Raw genomic sequence first — 16735 nt, 5'->3', positions numbered from 1 at the left:
CAATGACGACAGTTAGGATTGATCCCACTTTATTGCAACAATATTAAAAAAAAACTTTCTCCTATACAGCTTTATCCCTTCTCCCTCCTTTTGTGCTGTGGGTGCCTTACAATTAAGTCATAACAGACCTGAATGCCCATCAACATGGATTTAGAACTGTTTTATGTAGTTATCTTTTTTAAAAGACAGGAGGAAAAAGAGTTAAAACTAACAAAGATTATACTATTTTTACCTATATAGTTACCTCTACCTGGATCTTTCCCCTAAAATACAGCTCTTCATTCAACAATTGTAAACACTTTTCTAAATACTTATAAAACTTTATAGTTTATAAATAGAATTTATGCTTCAGTAAGATAATTAATAATGATCTACATACAATACTGGTAAATGCACACGTTTTAAAAAGATCCAACACTGTTCCTTATTTCTTCATGCAGAACTGTTTCTATGTAGCAACTCGACATGCTAGCATGAAGAATACCTTTCAGTCTCTCTTGTAGGCCAAGTTCACTTGCAACAGTTTGCCTCAGAATTTCTTGAAAAATGCAATTTGCTGGAATTCTTGGTTGAGAGTGCTCCCCCCACCACCATTTTTCATCCTACTTGTGATTTGTTAGGTTTTTGTGCCAACAAGGCTCCCATAGGAACATGTGGGTAGAGTTTAGCCTGTCAATCAGTGTCTGTCTGTCTCTCTCTCTCTCTCTCTCTCTCTCTCTCTCTGTCTGTTTCACCTTCCTGTTAACAAGACACTTTGAGCCACACTGAGACCTGCAAGAATCCTGGAGATGCTTCCATCCCCACTTGGATCCACAAGAGTCTTCACCCACTGGCCTGTGATCCTCTTGCATTTTGCATCATTGCATGTGCTGCCTGAGTCTGAAGAAGGATTTATGCACTAGTATCAGACTTATGGACTAATATCAGACCTATGGACTTGATCTGGTGTGAACTGGGATGTTTTCTTAATATAAATTACTCTGATATAAAAGGGTTTTTTTAAATCATTTTATTGGGGCTCATACAACTCATCACAATCCATACATACATCAATTGTGTAAAAGCACACTTATACATTCATTGCCCTTAGCTTTTCTCAAAATTTGCTTTCTGTTTGGGCTCCTGGAATCAGCTCATTTTCCTTCCTACCCCCCTCACTCTCTGCTCCACCCCACCCCCGCCTCATGAACCCTTGATAATTTATAAATTATTATTTTATCTTATCTTACACTTCTTCCCAGTGTCTCCCTTCACCCAATTTTGTCCGTCCCCCAGGGAGGAGTTTATATTTTCCTATTCCATTTTACATCAGTTTTTAAACCGCTGTTTTATGTTAGCTTTAAAACCTAATTATCAAAAATATAAATACAAATAGTTGCAAAATGTGAAAATGAGCAGTCTTACCGGCAAAAACTGGTCTGTCCGAAACTCAAAATCATCAACAGGTGAAGGGCAGTTAAGGAACACTGAGAACAGGAGAGGGAAAAACATGGCTACCATTGAGCAAGCCCAGGAAGATCTCCCAGCAACTGTCAGCACTTCCTGGCAGCAAGAATTTCATCCTAAAGATAAGTAGACCCGAAGTTTGTTTGTTTTTCAAGTGGGGGAGCCACGACACCAGCCGACACACTCCCTTATACCCGTGACCTGCAGCAGTATGAGCTGCTTCTAAGCACACCAGTCTTCCCTGGCCAATCAACCAGCAAAACCTCTTACTGAGCTGGCCTCTGGAAACAGCTATGTGTGGGCAGCTGGCTACAGGCATACGCGGTACCCAAGCTTAGCTTTGGGCCTTATGTCCCCTTCTTCCTTTGCTCTCAGATGGCCTCTCTCCACCCCACTTGCCCCTCTCCCCCACGCCGCACTAATGTACACAAAATCACACTACCTAAAAGCAGGAACCCACACCCACAAGGTGGCATTATTGTTTATTTTTATTATTTTCTTCTGTTTTAATTGTTTACTTTGGGATTTGGTATGTTTTTCTGCATATGAAATCCAGCATAGGTCAACTCTATAGACAGTAACTGGATTAATGGTTCCTTTGGGTTATGGCAAGGGAGGATGAGCGAAAATGGTGATCGATTAAAATGAGTACAAGAAAGAGGAAAATAGTCTAAAATTGATTGTGGTGATGATTGTACAATTCGTCCTAATATGATTGAGTTACTGATATTGTATGATTTGTAAATTATATGCCAATAAAACTGAAAAATGTTTAAAAAGGAATACTGAGAATATATGAGATCTAGAAGAATAAAGCATACATAAAACACATCTAATAAATCAAAAATGGTTCTTAACTATCTCAAATTAATTTCACACAAGTCAACATTGTAACAAAACTCTTTGTGATAAGGTATTTTCCCACTAATTAAAGGATATTTAACTTCAGAGTTGTAGCTGTTTCAATACGAACCTAAAAAAAAGTATAATATTCATTTTTAATCATTTTTGAATGAAAAGACTAACTTCATTAATAGCAAAAGCAAAAACCTTATATTAAATCAGTTTTTTAAATCCTTTTCATAATATCACAGATCAGGTTTAACAACTACAAATATACAATACTCTCAACTCTTTTGCAATAGGGCTAAAAAGAGTACATAAAGCAGTATCTAGGTTCATTCACCTTTTTGTTTCACAGAATTTGCTTAAGCCTAAGTTTCGTGGTGCTGCAGGAGGAAAAGTAAATGTCTCATAGTTGTGTGAGCAAGGTGACAGGAGAGAGAACAGGATGGAGTTGATGCCAGAGAGAGGAAAGTCAACAACAGAAAGCAGATGGGTTTGGGGCAGCTGGGAGATACATTAAGTGAAAGATGAGAGAAGAATAAAACAGAAGAATGCAAGAGAGAGAGAGAGAAAAAAAAGCATTAATTCTTATCTATTACCTCAATCACAGTAAACACTTGAAATATTCATAAGATATCTCCTGAGAGACTCTAAATCCTCAAGTTCCTATATATAGAAATACAGATACATACAGAAATATCATATAGGTTTTTACCAGTTCTTAGCCCAAAGCATATTTTTTTCTACAAGTCAGCAAGTTACCTGTGTAAACTGTATCATCACAGCATTATCTCCTTATCGTCTTTCAAGTTTTAATCCTGATTCACCATTTCAGCACTGGCTAACACACTTATCAGTTTCTACAATAAGTGACATCAACTCAAAGCACAGCTAGCTAATATCAAAGTCTTTAAATATAAAGGTTTATATCCTGCTCAGGAACCAGAGATATTCTCTTTGCAACTATTTTCCACAAAGCAGCAAAGTTTTCTTCATTTCACATGCACTTTTGAAGTCCTCAAATGCAGATTCAATACACTCGCCAATGTTACACTCTACTGACAAATCTATAAAAATAACTATCGTGGAGACAGGGTACCAATGTTCTCAAGAAAAGTATAAACTATTCCTGAAGTTCAAATGTAACACAGGATATGTTTTCAATAATAAAGTCTTATGAGATTTAGGCAACATACCACTAAATCTTGATCTTGAAGTAAGTTACAAATTGCTTCATATAGCAGTGGTCTTAAGTCAGACTTGAATTTCACAGAAATCCACTGACCAATAAGCCAGATCACCCTGCGTCGCAATGGCTTATACCTAAGTAAAGAAGAATCATGAAAATAAGAGGTCAAATAGTTTAACCATGTAACACCGAGGGCGGAGTTTTTGTGACATTTAATTAAATGTATATATTAATATATATACTGATAATTATAAAAGCAAAGAAGAAAAACAAAAAAAAATTTCAGGAATTAAAAATTCAGATGTTATAGGGTTAAAAAGCATATTTCACTTCATGTGTTTAATCATTTTAAATCTAAATGCTATAAGAAATACAATATGCATTCTTATATAAAAGTTCAAAAGCTACCAAAAAATTTACAATACAAAATATGAACCAGAAATTTCAAACCTAATTGAATGAAAATTCTTGGCATATACACTGCAGCCCTGATTCCTTGTCTTATAGAAATGTAACATACATATGTACATAAACACACACATCCATTTCTGTGCCTCAAAGAACCAAAATTAGATAGCCAGAATGTGCATTTGTGTAGCTAATAATACCACAAACCATAAGACCGTAGAGCAGCGATTCTCCACCTGTGGGTCGCAACCCCTTTGGGGGTCCAATGACCCTTGCACAGGGGTCACCCAATTCATAACAGTAGAAAACTTACAGTTATGAAGTAGCAACGAAAATAATTTTATGGTTGGGGGTCACCACAACATGAAGAACTGTATTAAAGGGTCTCAGCATTAAGAAGGTTGAGAACCCCTGCTGTAGAAGCAATAAAAATCATAATTAAAGAGCTCTAGTATGTAAGTGTCCAATTTCAATTCTGTAAATTCCAAACAGATTATTTTCAGAACAGTATGTCCAACCACTAAGCATATATAAAACACTCATATAAACTTAACATTGATTTCAGCTATTCTCTTTGTCATCCTATAGGACTTAAATCAATATAAAATATGACTCAAGATTATCAAGCACAATGATTTATAGTTAAAAAGTTGTTTCCCCTGTCACAAAATTTGCAGATACACACAAATACATTTCTTTAACAATGGTCAATATTGCTAAGGCTCCTTTACCATGAGACCAGAAGAGTTACCAACTGAACATTTTAGTCAAAGATTCTAACAAACAATCCTGATCAACAGGGAGGGAAATATAGAATTTGAAATTCGCATAACAGATCTAGTCTTTAGGGAGCAATGGATGCCAGGTGGACTCCTGAAATTACTGACCTGTGATAATCTTTTAAACTTAAAAGTAAGTCTCTGAACCAAATAATTGTTTAGCCTAACTAGTGCAGAGTGTCTGCCTGGAGCACTGTGCACTTCTGAAAATCACCTGTAGGGACTGAAGTTGAGGGCAGCGGCTTAGAAACCTGGAGGGGCATGTTGGACTAAGTTTCTATTAATGGGACAAAGAGATAAGGTTGGTGAGAATGACTGCACAATTCAAAGTATATAACAAATGTCACTGAATTGGACATATAGAAATTGTTGAATTAGTGTAGGTTTTGCTGTGAGTATCTCTACATCATCAAAATAAAATTATAAGAGAGAGTTCCCAACCCTAGAATATTCTCTTGATATTACATGAATCCAAATGGCAATATGATGTTTGTGTATATTCTGGATGTAACTGTAATAAGCTAATAAATATTTTTAATAAAATTATCATCTTAAAAGACTGCTGAGAACCATATAAAGAATTATTAAAATTGTAAAATATATGTTGTTGTTAGGTACCATTGAGTCAGCTCAAAATTTATGATTTCTTCTGAATGAAATTAAATTCAAGTTCCCACTAACAAAGGTGATTCAGAACAAAATCAATTAAGTGAAGGGTCCTTAAGATAAGGAAAATCAAAAAATAGCAATATGTTGTTGTTGTTAGGTGCCACTGAAATCAGCTCTGACCTGGAGTGACTCTGTACACAACAGAACGAAACACTGCCCAACCCTGAACCATCCCGACAATTGTTCCTGTTCCTGAGCTTATTGATACAGCCACTGTGCTAACTCAGCTCTTTGAGGGCCTGCCTCTTTTTTGCCACCTTTCCACTTTACCAATCAGGATGTCCTTTTCCAGGAACAGGTCTCTCCTGATAAGATGTCCAAGGTATTTAAGACGCAGCCTGGACACGCTTGCCTCTAAGGAGCTCTCTGACCCTCTTTCCATACAGATGTTTGTCCTTTCAGCAGTCCATGGTACTTGCAACAGTCTTCTCCAGCACAATTCAAATGCATCAACTATTCAGTGCTCTTCCATAATCAATGTCTAATGTAACTCGGAACACATGTACACAATTCTATGATAGAGATGAGAGGAGAACGAAAAAGCCAATGGCTACTGGAAACATCCGGCCAGAGGCCCAAGTCCGAAGTGCAGAGAGAAGATACAGGCCAGGGCTGTATTGCATCTGAGTGAAATACGATTGTACCATGTAACTCCCACCTAACAACGTGTCCTTGCATGGGTCAACTAAGAAGGTAGGGGAAGATACGGGCTTTGTCTGAGTAATTTGGACTAGGATTTCCTGCAGTGCCATCCTGCTGCATATAAAATGCGCCCACAGAAAAGCAGCTGGGGGTGATTTAATCACCACCAAGCCCCAAAAGCAGAGTGTGTCCTCTGGTCCCAGCATCTGGCTCGCCCCTGCCTGAGCTTCGGATTTTCACTGAACAGCACCTATCATCACGTGAGTCATTTCCTCAAACGTTCCTGAGTTTTGTGGGACAAAGCAGTGATTTTCAGAAACATGACGATTTGAATATATTCAAAGAACAAAGTGGAAGGTGATTGTAGCACACTAGTGACTTGCAAGAGTTTGGACTTAACTTTTTCAATCTCTAAATATTTGGAACTTGACACGACTCATTGCCATCAAGTCGATTCTGACTCACGGTGACTCAGTACAAAGGAGCAGACTGCCCCTGAGGGCTTCCAAGACTAAATTTATAATTGGAAGGCAAACAAACATTTCGATGTCCATGAAACATAGGAACAAGGTGAAATCCCACTAAACACCACGAGGATTTACTACTATTAAATCAGGCACTTTAATAAAGAGCTCAAAATGTTTTATGAGTGTCCAAAATGCTTTTTGCACTGTTTCTCTATTTCCCATTCTATTCTCTTCCCCCACATACTATATAGACTTGTGTATAAGCCGAGTTTTTCAGTACCTTTTTAATGAAGTTTTGGTGGTAAAATCAGGTGTCTTGACTGATATTCGGGTCAGTTTATACTCTAGTATATACGGAACTTGCATTATGCACCCAAAGAAGTCATCTTTTTTAGATGTTATTTTAGTTCAGCTAATTCTGACATCAGGTCCAGACCTCCAATGATTTAATTTAGTGTGCATGTTGTCTTCCTGGGTCCTAGCGACCTCTATTTGTCCATTTCAAACAGTCCTACTGCTTTTCTCCTGCTATCTTATATCAAAACAAACACAATCTAGGTACCACAATTCTTAGGTGAAGTAAAACTGTAAAACAGCAATGTATTTGGCTTACTTTTCAGTTATAAACTTCACATGTCTAATTCGTTCTACCTTAGCTACTACCTGCAAGACAAACACTGACTTTTTAAATTGTAAGCAATTTTAATTCATCCTTATCTTACTTAGAAAATAAAGGTAAAATGAGTAATAAAACAAACTTTATACTTGCCTATTATGAATCACTTGTAATTCTGGAAGAAGTTGGTTTTTAAACCACTGATCAAAATCAACACTGTCAAACAGCTCATAAGCTGCTAATCCCATAGCATTATACACTGAAGAGGGAAAAAAATGTTAGATATGGGGCTTTTATTCGATTACGACAGTTCATGAATGCAAAATGCAAAAAAGTAAAGCACGAGGGGCAATTTTGAAATATATAATTTATAAATAGAGGCAAATATGCAATGTGTTAATCCAGTTAATTATTTAAGTAAACTTTTTTAAAACAGCATCTAAGCAAATTCACTTCTTCCCCTAGACCAGTGGTTTTCAACCTCCCTAAGGCCGCAACCCTTAAGTACAGTTCCTCATGTTATGGTGACCCCCCTCCCCACTTTATAACTGAAATTTTACTACTGTTATGAATTGGGGGACCCCTGTGAAAGGGTTGTTCGACACCCCCGCAAAAGGAGTGGCAACCAACAGGCTGAGAACCGCTACCCTAGACACTCCTTAGTGCATTCAGATAAAATAAAATGCTTTTAAAAATATTTAACTCCAATTATACATTAATTTGTTTCCAAATGGATGTATTATATGGTCTGGTCTCTGTTTCTCTCTCTCCAGCCTCATCTCTCCATCACTCTACAATCCCTTAACCTGTGTTTCAGTCAAACCAAAGTACTCACAGTTCAATAGTTAACTTTATTTCATTCTATCAAGTTGTTGCACACACAACTTCTACCTGGAACCCTCGTCCCACGGGCTCCCATATGCAGAGCTAACTCTTATATTTGCTGGGTTTTTTTATTAGATCTCTTGAGCCTTTTTCCTTAGCACCCAACATTATATATTTTTTACAGCAGAATAGCAAATAGTTTGTTAAATTCATGGCTTCAATGACAACAATAAATTCACCTAAACAGGAGTACTAAGTCAAAAGAAAAAACAGTTGCTAATCATCAGAAAATCTGTGACCATTGGGGCTGTCTCGTAGAAATACAAAATCACTCAGAGGCCAAATCTTAAAGAAAATACGTTCTCTTATTACTCCATATGGAATAGGTCCATAGCACCTGGAATCAGTAGAATTCTGTAGATTATCACCTTCTAACCAAACTTGGCCCGGGGGCACCTAACTATGGCTTTTAAAGAAATCTGATGAACTACTGGTGTGGATTTTGTCTCCTTCCAAACCAATTACTCTTTTACAAATATTTGATTTGGGATCACTTGAACTTTTTGCAATCACAATGTCACCTCTTTGAAAACCATAAAAATGTCGACTAAGATTTTCTGCAAAGACAACATCTGAATTTTGAATTGTAGACTCTATTGATGGTCCAGAACACATGACAACGCCACCAACGTATTCAAATGCACAATGAGCTATGCAGCCATACTGAATAGTGTAGCCAACAAGTCGGAAACTTTCCCCAGAACACCACGAAGCATACTTCTATGCAGAGTCTTCCACCATTGGCCATAGGTCTTTTCTACCATGCATTCACTTAAGGTAGTTGCAAGGCCTCCAGAAAAAACATGTAAAGCGTATATCTCAAAATACATGTGGTGGATTCATGATCTCAGGATACCTCTGGCCCCATAGAACCCGTAGCAACCCTCACCCAGGACTCAGGTGGGCCTTCACACCTGGACCCTGCGGAAGCCCGCCAGTCCAACATTATATTTTTTTTTGCCACAGCACAACCTGAATACTACCTATTTTAGGATTAGTCATCCTGTTCTATGCTGTCTGCTTAAGTTACTTTCCATACCAGTTTATTTGCCCCCAAATTAAATCTCAACATTCTAAGCACAAAAATTAGCATAAACCAAGATGCTCAACGCATTGAAGAAATTGATATTTCTAAATTACTGGAGTTTAACATACCAGCATCTTTGATTAACAATGCATTCATATCTTCCACATTGGTCGGCCCTAAAAAAAAAAAAAAAAACATTTTTAAAGGTAAACAAATTTATTTTGCTTTGTTGTTGTAGTGTTAATTTTTTAAAATACATTTTAAGTTGTGTTGATTAGTTTTACAATCATATAAAATATATTGGGAAAGTATCATAATAATAATTTTCTCACCTACAGTCCACTTAGCACTCTTTCCTCTTCCAAACCCTAGACTTTTCTTGAGGTGCTCAGTGGATAACAAAACAGTCCAGTATATACTGAATGCTATACACTGACCTTCAGAATTCTGTTATGTTTTCATTAATTTCTTGTGGATCTATCACAATGGTCTCAAAAGCTATCTCAGGCCCATTTAATTCATTACACCCACTAATTTTCAGAAAATGGCACTGTCCCTTACTCTAGTGAGAAGCCATCCAAATTGCTGAAATATTCCTATTCTCTAGATAAAAATATTCAGCCTTAGGGAACCAATGGAGAGGTCTCAGGGACCGGCCCCAAGCCCAATTACGTGGACACCTGCCCCTCCCCCCACAAGAATTTATTTCAGAGGACAGCACTGAATCTTCAGCTCAGGGAACAGGAAACAAATGAAGGGGAAGAGAGAGTGGAGCACATCCTGGCCCACCAACCCTTGAGGACGATATTCCTGCTCAGAGCAGTCACTCCAGAGATGACCATGTGGCTGGCCCCAATATGAGACAAGACATCCCTCACCAACCCATACAGGGCACAACACTGAAGGCACAGTGTGGGAACGCCACCCAATCTGATCCCACCATAACAAGGCAAAACACTAAAGGCTTGAAACAGATCAGCAAGGGGAACAGAACAATGAAATCCCCAGGGAATACCAATAGACTTTGGAGTCAGGACTTGGTGCTCCAACAGAATCGAATGGAAAACACACCTAAAGGCCAACAAACAGTCCTTGAACTAACTACAAGCTTTTCTTTCTTGTTGTTGTGTTTTTCTTGTCATTGGCTGCACGGTGTTATTTTGTTTTATTTTGTTGCTTTGTTTTGCTATGTCTTGGTTTCTGTGCATGCTACTATCTCTGCAAATCTGTCTATATAAGATTGGCTGGATGAATAATCTGGAGAAGAAAACAATGGAACCGACAGTTCCGGAGGGACATGGGACAGGGGAAAGGTAGTTGTGGTAACAAACCCAGGGACAAGGGAACAAGTGATCCAAATCAGTGGTGAGGAGAGTGTAGGAGGCCTAGTAGGGCTTAGTCAAGGGTAATGTAAACAAGAGGAATTACTGAAACCTTAACAAAAGCTGAACATGATAGTGGGACAAGAGGAAAGTAAAAGGAAATAGAAGAAAGAACTAGGAGGTAATGGACATTTACAGAGGTCTAAATAAAGGCATGTACAAATGTAAATATGTTTATATATGAGGATGTGGAAATGGATCTATGTGCATATATTTATAGGGTAGTATTAAGGTAGCAAATGGACATTGGGCCTCTAAGTACTCCCTCAATACAAGAATACTTGGTTCTATTAAACTGGCATTCCAGGATGCTCATCTCCCCAACACAATTACTGAAGACAAAGCAGGTGCACAAGCAAATGTGGTGAAGAAAGCTGATGGTGCCCGGCTATCAAAACATACAGCATCTGGGTTCTTAAAATGGCTTGAAGCGGCCATCTAGTTCAGAAGCAACAAAACCCACAGAAGCAGCACACATGCCTGTGTAATCACAAGGTATCGAAGGGTTCAGGCATGATTAGAACAAAAAAAATGTTAGCATTGTGATAGAGGGGGAGGTGTGTGGTGGAGACCCAAAGCCCATCTGTAAGCAACTGTACATTCCTTTATAGAAGGGTAGCGGGGAGATGAGCTAGTCAGGGTGCAGTGTAGCAATGGTGAAACATACAACTTTCCTCTAGTTTCCAAATGCTAACCCCCTCCACCCCACTATCATGATCCCAATTCTACCTTACAAATCTGGCTAGACCAGAAGAATACACTGGTACAGATAAGAGCTGGAAACACTGGGAATCCAGGGCGGGCGATCCCTTCAGGACCAGTGCTGAATGTGGCAATACTGGGAGGGTGGAGGGAGGGTCGGGTGGCAAAAGGGAACTGATTACAAGGACCTAGATATAACCTCCTACCTGGGGGAAGGACAACAAAAAAGTGGGTGAAGGGAGATGTCGGACAATGCAAGATATGACAAAATAATAATTTATAAATTATCAAGGGTTCATGAGGGAGGGGAAAATGAGGCGCTGATGCCAGGGGCTTGTGTGCAGAGCAAATGTACAAATGTGCTTTACACAATTGATGTATGTATGGATTGTGATGAGTTGTATGAGACCCTAATGATTTTTTTTTTATTTCAGTCTTGTCCTTCACTTTGTATGAAGTAGTAACCCCCACACTACATGGGAACTAGCCAGTCCTACTGTCCGACCCTCCACTTAGAAAATGCCCTACTGTTTATCAGTTCCCATCTATCTCCAGGCTTACTTCATAAACTCTCTCCTCTATCCTGTCTGTACTTCTAGTTCTTCATCCTCTTTTACTACCAACCAGAGCAGGAATCTCCTGCCGCCTGTCATTTCCATTTGACCACATACTCAAACTGTGGTACCTTACCACGTGATTCTAAACCAACCCACTAATCTGTTCTCTCTTCTCTCGGACCATCTGGCTGGCTGTCTTCTTCTGACAGCACTTACCCCTTTGAACAGTATGCTCTTCCCCAGGATGCACCCTCGTACTGCTCTTTGTACGTCCGAGATCCCTTTGTCAATTGGGAGGGGGAGCGCTTTGAACAGACTTTCCTTTCCTCATATCACTAGTTAAAATTCTCAGGGGCTATCCTCTAACATTTTTTACTGTAAAGACTCCTTATAGAGTTTTCCTACATTACATCTCTATCTCCAACTTTAAAATCAGATGTTTGTCAATTATCAAGAAAATTCTTTCTAAATTATGTAAGTCAAATAATAAATTAAGGTTGTTTCCAAATGGATATGGTATTCTAAGATTTGGTCCCTCGTCCTCTCTCCAACTATATACCATATATACTCGTGTTTAAGCCGAGATTTTCAGCACAAAAAATGTGCTGAAAACCTGGGGTTTGGCTTATACACGGGTCAGTGGTACCCCAGCGAGGTGTAACATCTCACTGGTGATTGCCCTTCCTCCACTGTTCATTCAAAGCTCCGCTGACGCTGCAGGGCTTTGAATGTTTGTTTACTCACATCTAACCAATCAGAGTCATCCTATGGCGTGGACGGCTCCAATTCACAGAAGCACCCGTAGTGATTCACTTATGCTGGCAGCTGAACTGGTAAGGCTGTGTCTGTGGCTGTGCTCCGTCTCTCCCCTCTGGTCTCTGTTAATTCACATCCTGCATTTCCCACCCTAGGCTTTTACTTGAGTCAATCAGTTTTTCTGGTTTCCTGAGTAGTAATTTGGTGCCTCGGCTTATACTCGGGAGCGGCTTATATTCGAGCACATGCGGTAATTGGAAAGCTCGGAGTCATCTTTTATCATCCCCCCTTATAGACAACAAGTTCAACGAGCTGTCAAATTCAAGCAACCGAGAATTTATTGAGCAAACATACAGTGAACAGGATAGATACAGTCACTCAAAAGACATAATCAAAAATTACTGTTAATGATTTGTATAACGAGGGTGATCAATTGCTGTAAATTTCACTTTAGCATTCTCACTTACCAACATCATCTTCCTTCCGCTCCCAATGCCACCATGCTACACTAACATTTACTTAGAATTTTAACCTCTGCCCTTACTACTTGGCAGAGCATGCAAAAGATTATTTTCCTAAGCAATAGACATAATTGCTGCCTGCCTTTTTTTTTGCTATTATGTTGATGATACCAACACTTACGGTAGCTATAATCTTCCAAACTATAACTCAAGGCCTGTCTCATCTTTGGCACTTTCAAGAAGGCAAAGGCAGTAACACACTGCCCACAGCAGGCACTCAAATCATCTTAAATGAGCATTAATTAAGTGGATAAATTAAAAATGTCACAAAATATACCTCACCTTGAAGTGTCTGCATCATTTCTAGAAGTACAGGAGTAAGAGTTTGATTATATTCATGGAATATATCTATAAACAGTACTTCAGTGCAAGGCTGGAGAGGGAAAAAAGACAATTTCCTAATAAAAATAAAGGTATTTGTACTGAATAATTCCACAATGAAACAAAGGAGGTTCACTCTTGAAATTCTAAACCTTTGAACATGTTTCAATTCTTAATCTGTTTTTTGTTTTTTAATAGGAGAACTGCTTTCTGTAAAGGTTACTGTGGGGGGGAAGACAGTAATAATCATATTCATATCATATATGAAATTTAATTTACTACTTCAATCATTTGGAACAATTTAAACTATATTAGGTAAATAGTTTACATTTTTAATTAAATACACTATAAAATAAATCATTCTGGAATCACATTCATTTATTGTATATATGAGTGACCACAATTAATATGCTAACTATTACATATTAATAACAATATAAGCAATAATAGCAACTCATAAATTTACCACATGAATTCTTCATGTAGTAAATTACAGACAGACACAAGTAATTCTGTGGCATGCATATAAAAACCCATTAATTTTAAACACATTTTAAAAACACATTTGTTTTTTAAAGTTCTGAATAACTAGGTATTTCTTAATATAAAGAAATTATCATTAAAATTGAAAGGTATTGTACATTACATTTGAACTCAATCTTGGAAATACGTACAATTTAAAATATATATCAAAATAACCAAAGTTTACAGGTGTTGTAGTTATATAAAATATATTATAAATTAGGAGTGAATAAACAAAGCACTAGGCTTCAGATAGAGAAGGGTTCATATTCTTCTAATTTTAATGTAGTAATTTTTCAATAGAGAAAAATTTTAATAAAATTGGGAATTGAAGGAAAATATTAAAGTATTAATAATTTATGTGATTTAGACCTAGTTTTCTATGCAAGCTTATATACCTAAAAACAGTTCACATAGTTGTTATAAAACAAGAACTAAATAACTAATCTAGGGCAGTGGTAAGAGTCATTAGGAGTTTGGCTGCTAAAAAATAATTTTTTTTAAAAAAAAGAGTTTGGCTGCTAATCAAAAGGACAATTTGAAATTGCTTGTGGCTTCATGGGAATAAACTATGGCAATCCGTTTCCATAAAGATGTCAGCCCAAACAAACCCTTATATATACTTTGTACGTATACGTTGTGTGCGTACATGCCCTCACGCATACATGCTTTGTCTTATAGAGTCACTTTGAGTCAAACACTATAAGGGCATACAACTGCAAATTAATTACATAAATTCCGGTCTTAAGAAAAAGAATAACCCAAATATCGCAAATTGATAAATCTCAAAGGCAAACCATCTTCTGTATCCTTCTAAAGTGTTGCAGTGCTGCGACCTGGTGGTGCAGTAGCTAAGCACCCAGCAGCTAACCAACAGGTGGGCAGCTTAAGCTCACCAGCAACTCTACGTGAGAAAGAGTGGCAGTCCTATCAACCCTTGCCAACCCTAAGGATCTACTTATCACCTCCTCCCTGGGGGACTTGCAACAGAAAGGTGGGTGAAGGGAGACGTAGGACAGTGTAAGACATGACAGAATAATAATAATTTATAAATTATCAAGGGTTCATGACGGAGAGGGGACCAGGGAAGGAGGGGTAAAAATGAGGAGTTGACACCAAGTGCTCAAATAGAAAGCAAATGCAACAAATGCACAAATGTTCTTGACATACAATGGATGGATGGATGGCTGGATGGGCTGTGGTAAGACTTGTACGAGCCCCCAATGAAATGATTTTAAAAAGGATGCACAGCCTTGGCAAACCTATGGGGTAGTTCCACTATGACCTGTAGGGTCACTATGGGTCAGCAGTGACTCAACAACAGGTTTGGTTTTTATAGCGGAAAGTAAAACAATGGCCTGCTCTTTAAAATCATACTAGGGAATAAATGAAATGCCTAAAAACTCTTGAAATACTTAAACCATATGATCTACATATCCTACAAATAGAATAAGCTCCTAGATAAAGACTCAATAATTTGAAAGCAGAAATACAACCATATTGAACATTAATATTTACTACAAAATTAACCAGCCAAAAAGTGGAAATAACCCACGTGTCCATGAATAAATAAAACAAATAAACCAAGTGGCATACAGACACCATGGAAGAACACTCTGCTGTAAAGAAAAATGAAGTTCTGGCACTTACTATAACATGGCTGAAGCCTGAACATACTAGGCGGCTCAGTGACATCAGCCAGACACAAAAAGGACACATAACAGATCCCACTTACATGACACATCCAGAATAGGCAACGACAGAGAGACCACTGCGCTTAAGGAGCAGTGCATTCCTACTAAGGGTGGTAACGAATGTGGTTTCACTTGTCTGCAATAACGATCCTGAATTTCAAACATAAACATGGCTACAGCTGTGTTACACATGCACTTAAGACAGTGAAAAGGTAAAAAAGAAAGCTTAAGAGAAATCTTTTAATTTCTGAAATACTTGGGAGGCTATCATTCCAGTCAAAATTCGGCCGCTTTGACTTTCTTGAGCATTGCCCTCTAGTCAAATCTCGACTTCCAGGTTTTCCAAGGCTGTAGATCTTTAGGGAAGCAGACTGCCCTATCTTTCTCCCGAGGAGCGGCTGTGGGTTCAAGCTGACATTTTTCCATCAGTGGCAAGTGCTTAACCATTGCTTAACCAGGGCGCCTCACGGCAATGCCACACTGGCCATTGCTTACCAGTCAACTGAACTACAGAATGAAGAGAAATTCACTCTGCAAAACAAAAGTTAACTACAAGAAAAACTCAGATTAAATCTCAGACTTTAAATACATTCCTCTCAAGTACATTTTCTTGCAATAGTTTCTCTCTCTGAAATGCATGGACTCTTCAAGGAAAGCCATTCTTCACTAAGAGCTATGGAACGTTAAAGCTTTCCCCAACCCGTTTTTCATTCAATGTAATACTTACCCTCAAACTATATTTCCAAGAGTCTCCTCCAGTCTCTTCCACTGCTGCAATTAAAAATATGGGAAATGGTGCTCCTCAGAAAAGCAACAATGATTATGTCCAAAATCTTAGTTTGTGAAGCAAAGATTTGAGGGTACATCAGGACAATGTATGTGCAAATTGTTGTAAACATAACACTGGAAGTAAATTCATGGAACGCCAGGTCTTGAAAGTACTTCTTCACTCTATATTACATATTATCACTGACTATCTCATAACGTGCTGACATTCTTAGGGATTCTCATGTTCATTACAAATTCTTGGTGGTGGAATGCTTAAAGTATTTTGTCATTTCCAAAGCATCTGACATCACCTGGCACACATCACTACATTTACTTTCACTTATCAACACCTGTTTAATTCCAAAGACCAGGTAGGCCCTTATGCGACAATCAGCGCGATGCAAAACTGAAGGATGATCATATCATATTATAAAATGAAATAAAAGTCCGTTACATAGTCACTGCCAAACTACACCACAGAATCACAGCGCCATCCACTTCACACCTGAGCATTTGCTACAGGACAACATATATTAAT

The 16735-nt window shown here is 38.1% G+C and overlaps 1 protein-coding gene and 1 pseudogene across 1 annotated transcript in view; both read right to left on the bottom strand.

Annotated features, from left to right (window-relative positions):
* IPO11 (importin 11) overlaps positions 1-16735 on the bottom strand; it is a 212939-nt gene that overhangs the window by 108979 nt on the left and 87225 nt on the right. The window contains exons 12-18 of the mRNA XM_075541076.1: positions 16157-16200; positions 13175-13265; positions 9103-9150; positions 7216-7321; positions 3489-3615; positions 2386-2419; positions 1405-1445 (exon numbers count right to left, since the gene is read on the bottom strand). Of these exons, the coding sequence (XP_075397191.1) occupies positions 1405-1445; positions 2386-2419; positions 3489-3615; positions 7216-7321; positions 9103-9150; positions 13175-13265; positions 16157-16200 (491 nt within the window). The remainder of the gene's footprint in view (positions 1-1404; positions 1446-2385; positions 2420-3488; positions 3616-7215; positions 7322-9102; positions 9151-13174; positions 13266-16156; positions 16201-16735) is intronic.
* Positions 8113-8687, bottom strand: LOC142440806 (mitochondrial inner membrane protease subunit 1 pseudogene; annotated as a pseudogene).

This window comes from Tenrec ecaudatus, chromosome 2 (assembly GCF_050624435.1).
Source record: "Tenrec ecaudatus isolate mTenEca1 chromosome 2, mTenEca1.hap1, whole genome shotgun sequence".
Classification (NCBI taxonomy): domain Eukaryota; kingdom Metazoa; phylum Chordata; class Mammalia; order Afrosoricida; family Tenrecidae; genus Tenrec; species Tenrec ecaudatus.
The sequence above is the reverse complement of the archived record's forward strand: the minus strand, read 5'-3'. Positions and strand labels throughout refer to the sequence as shown.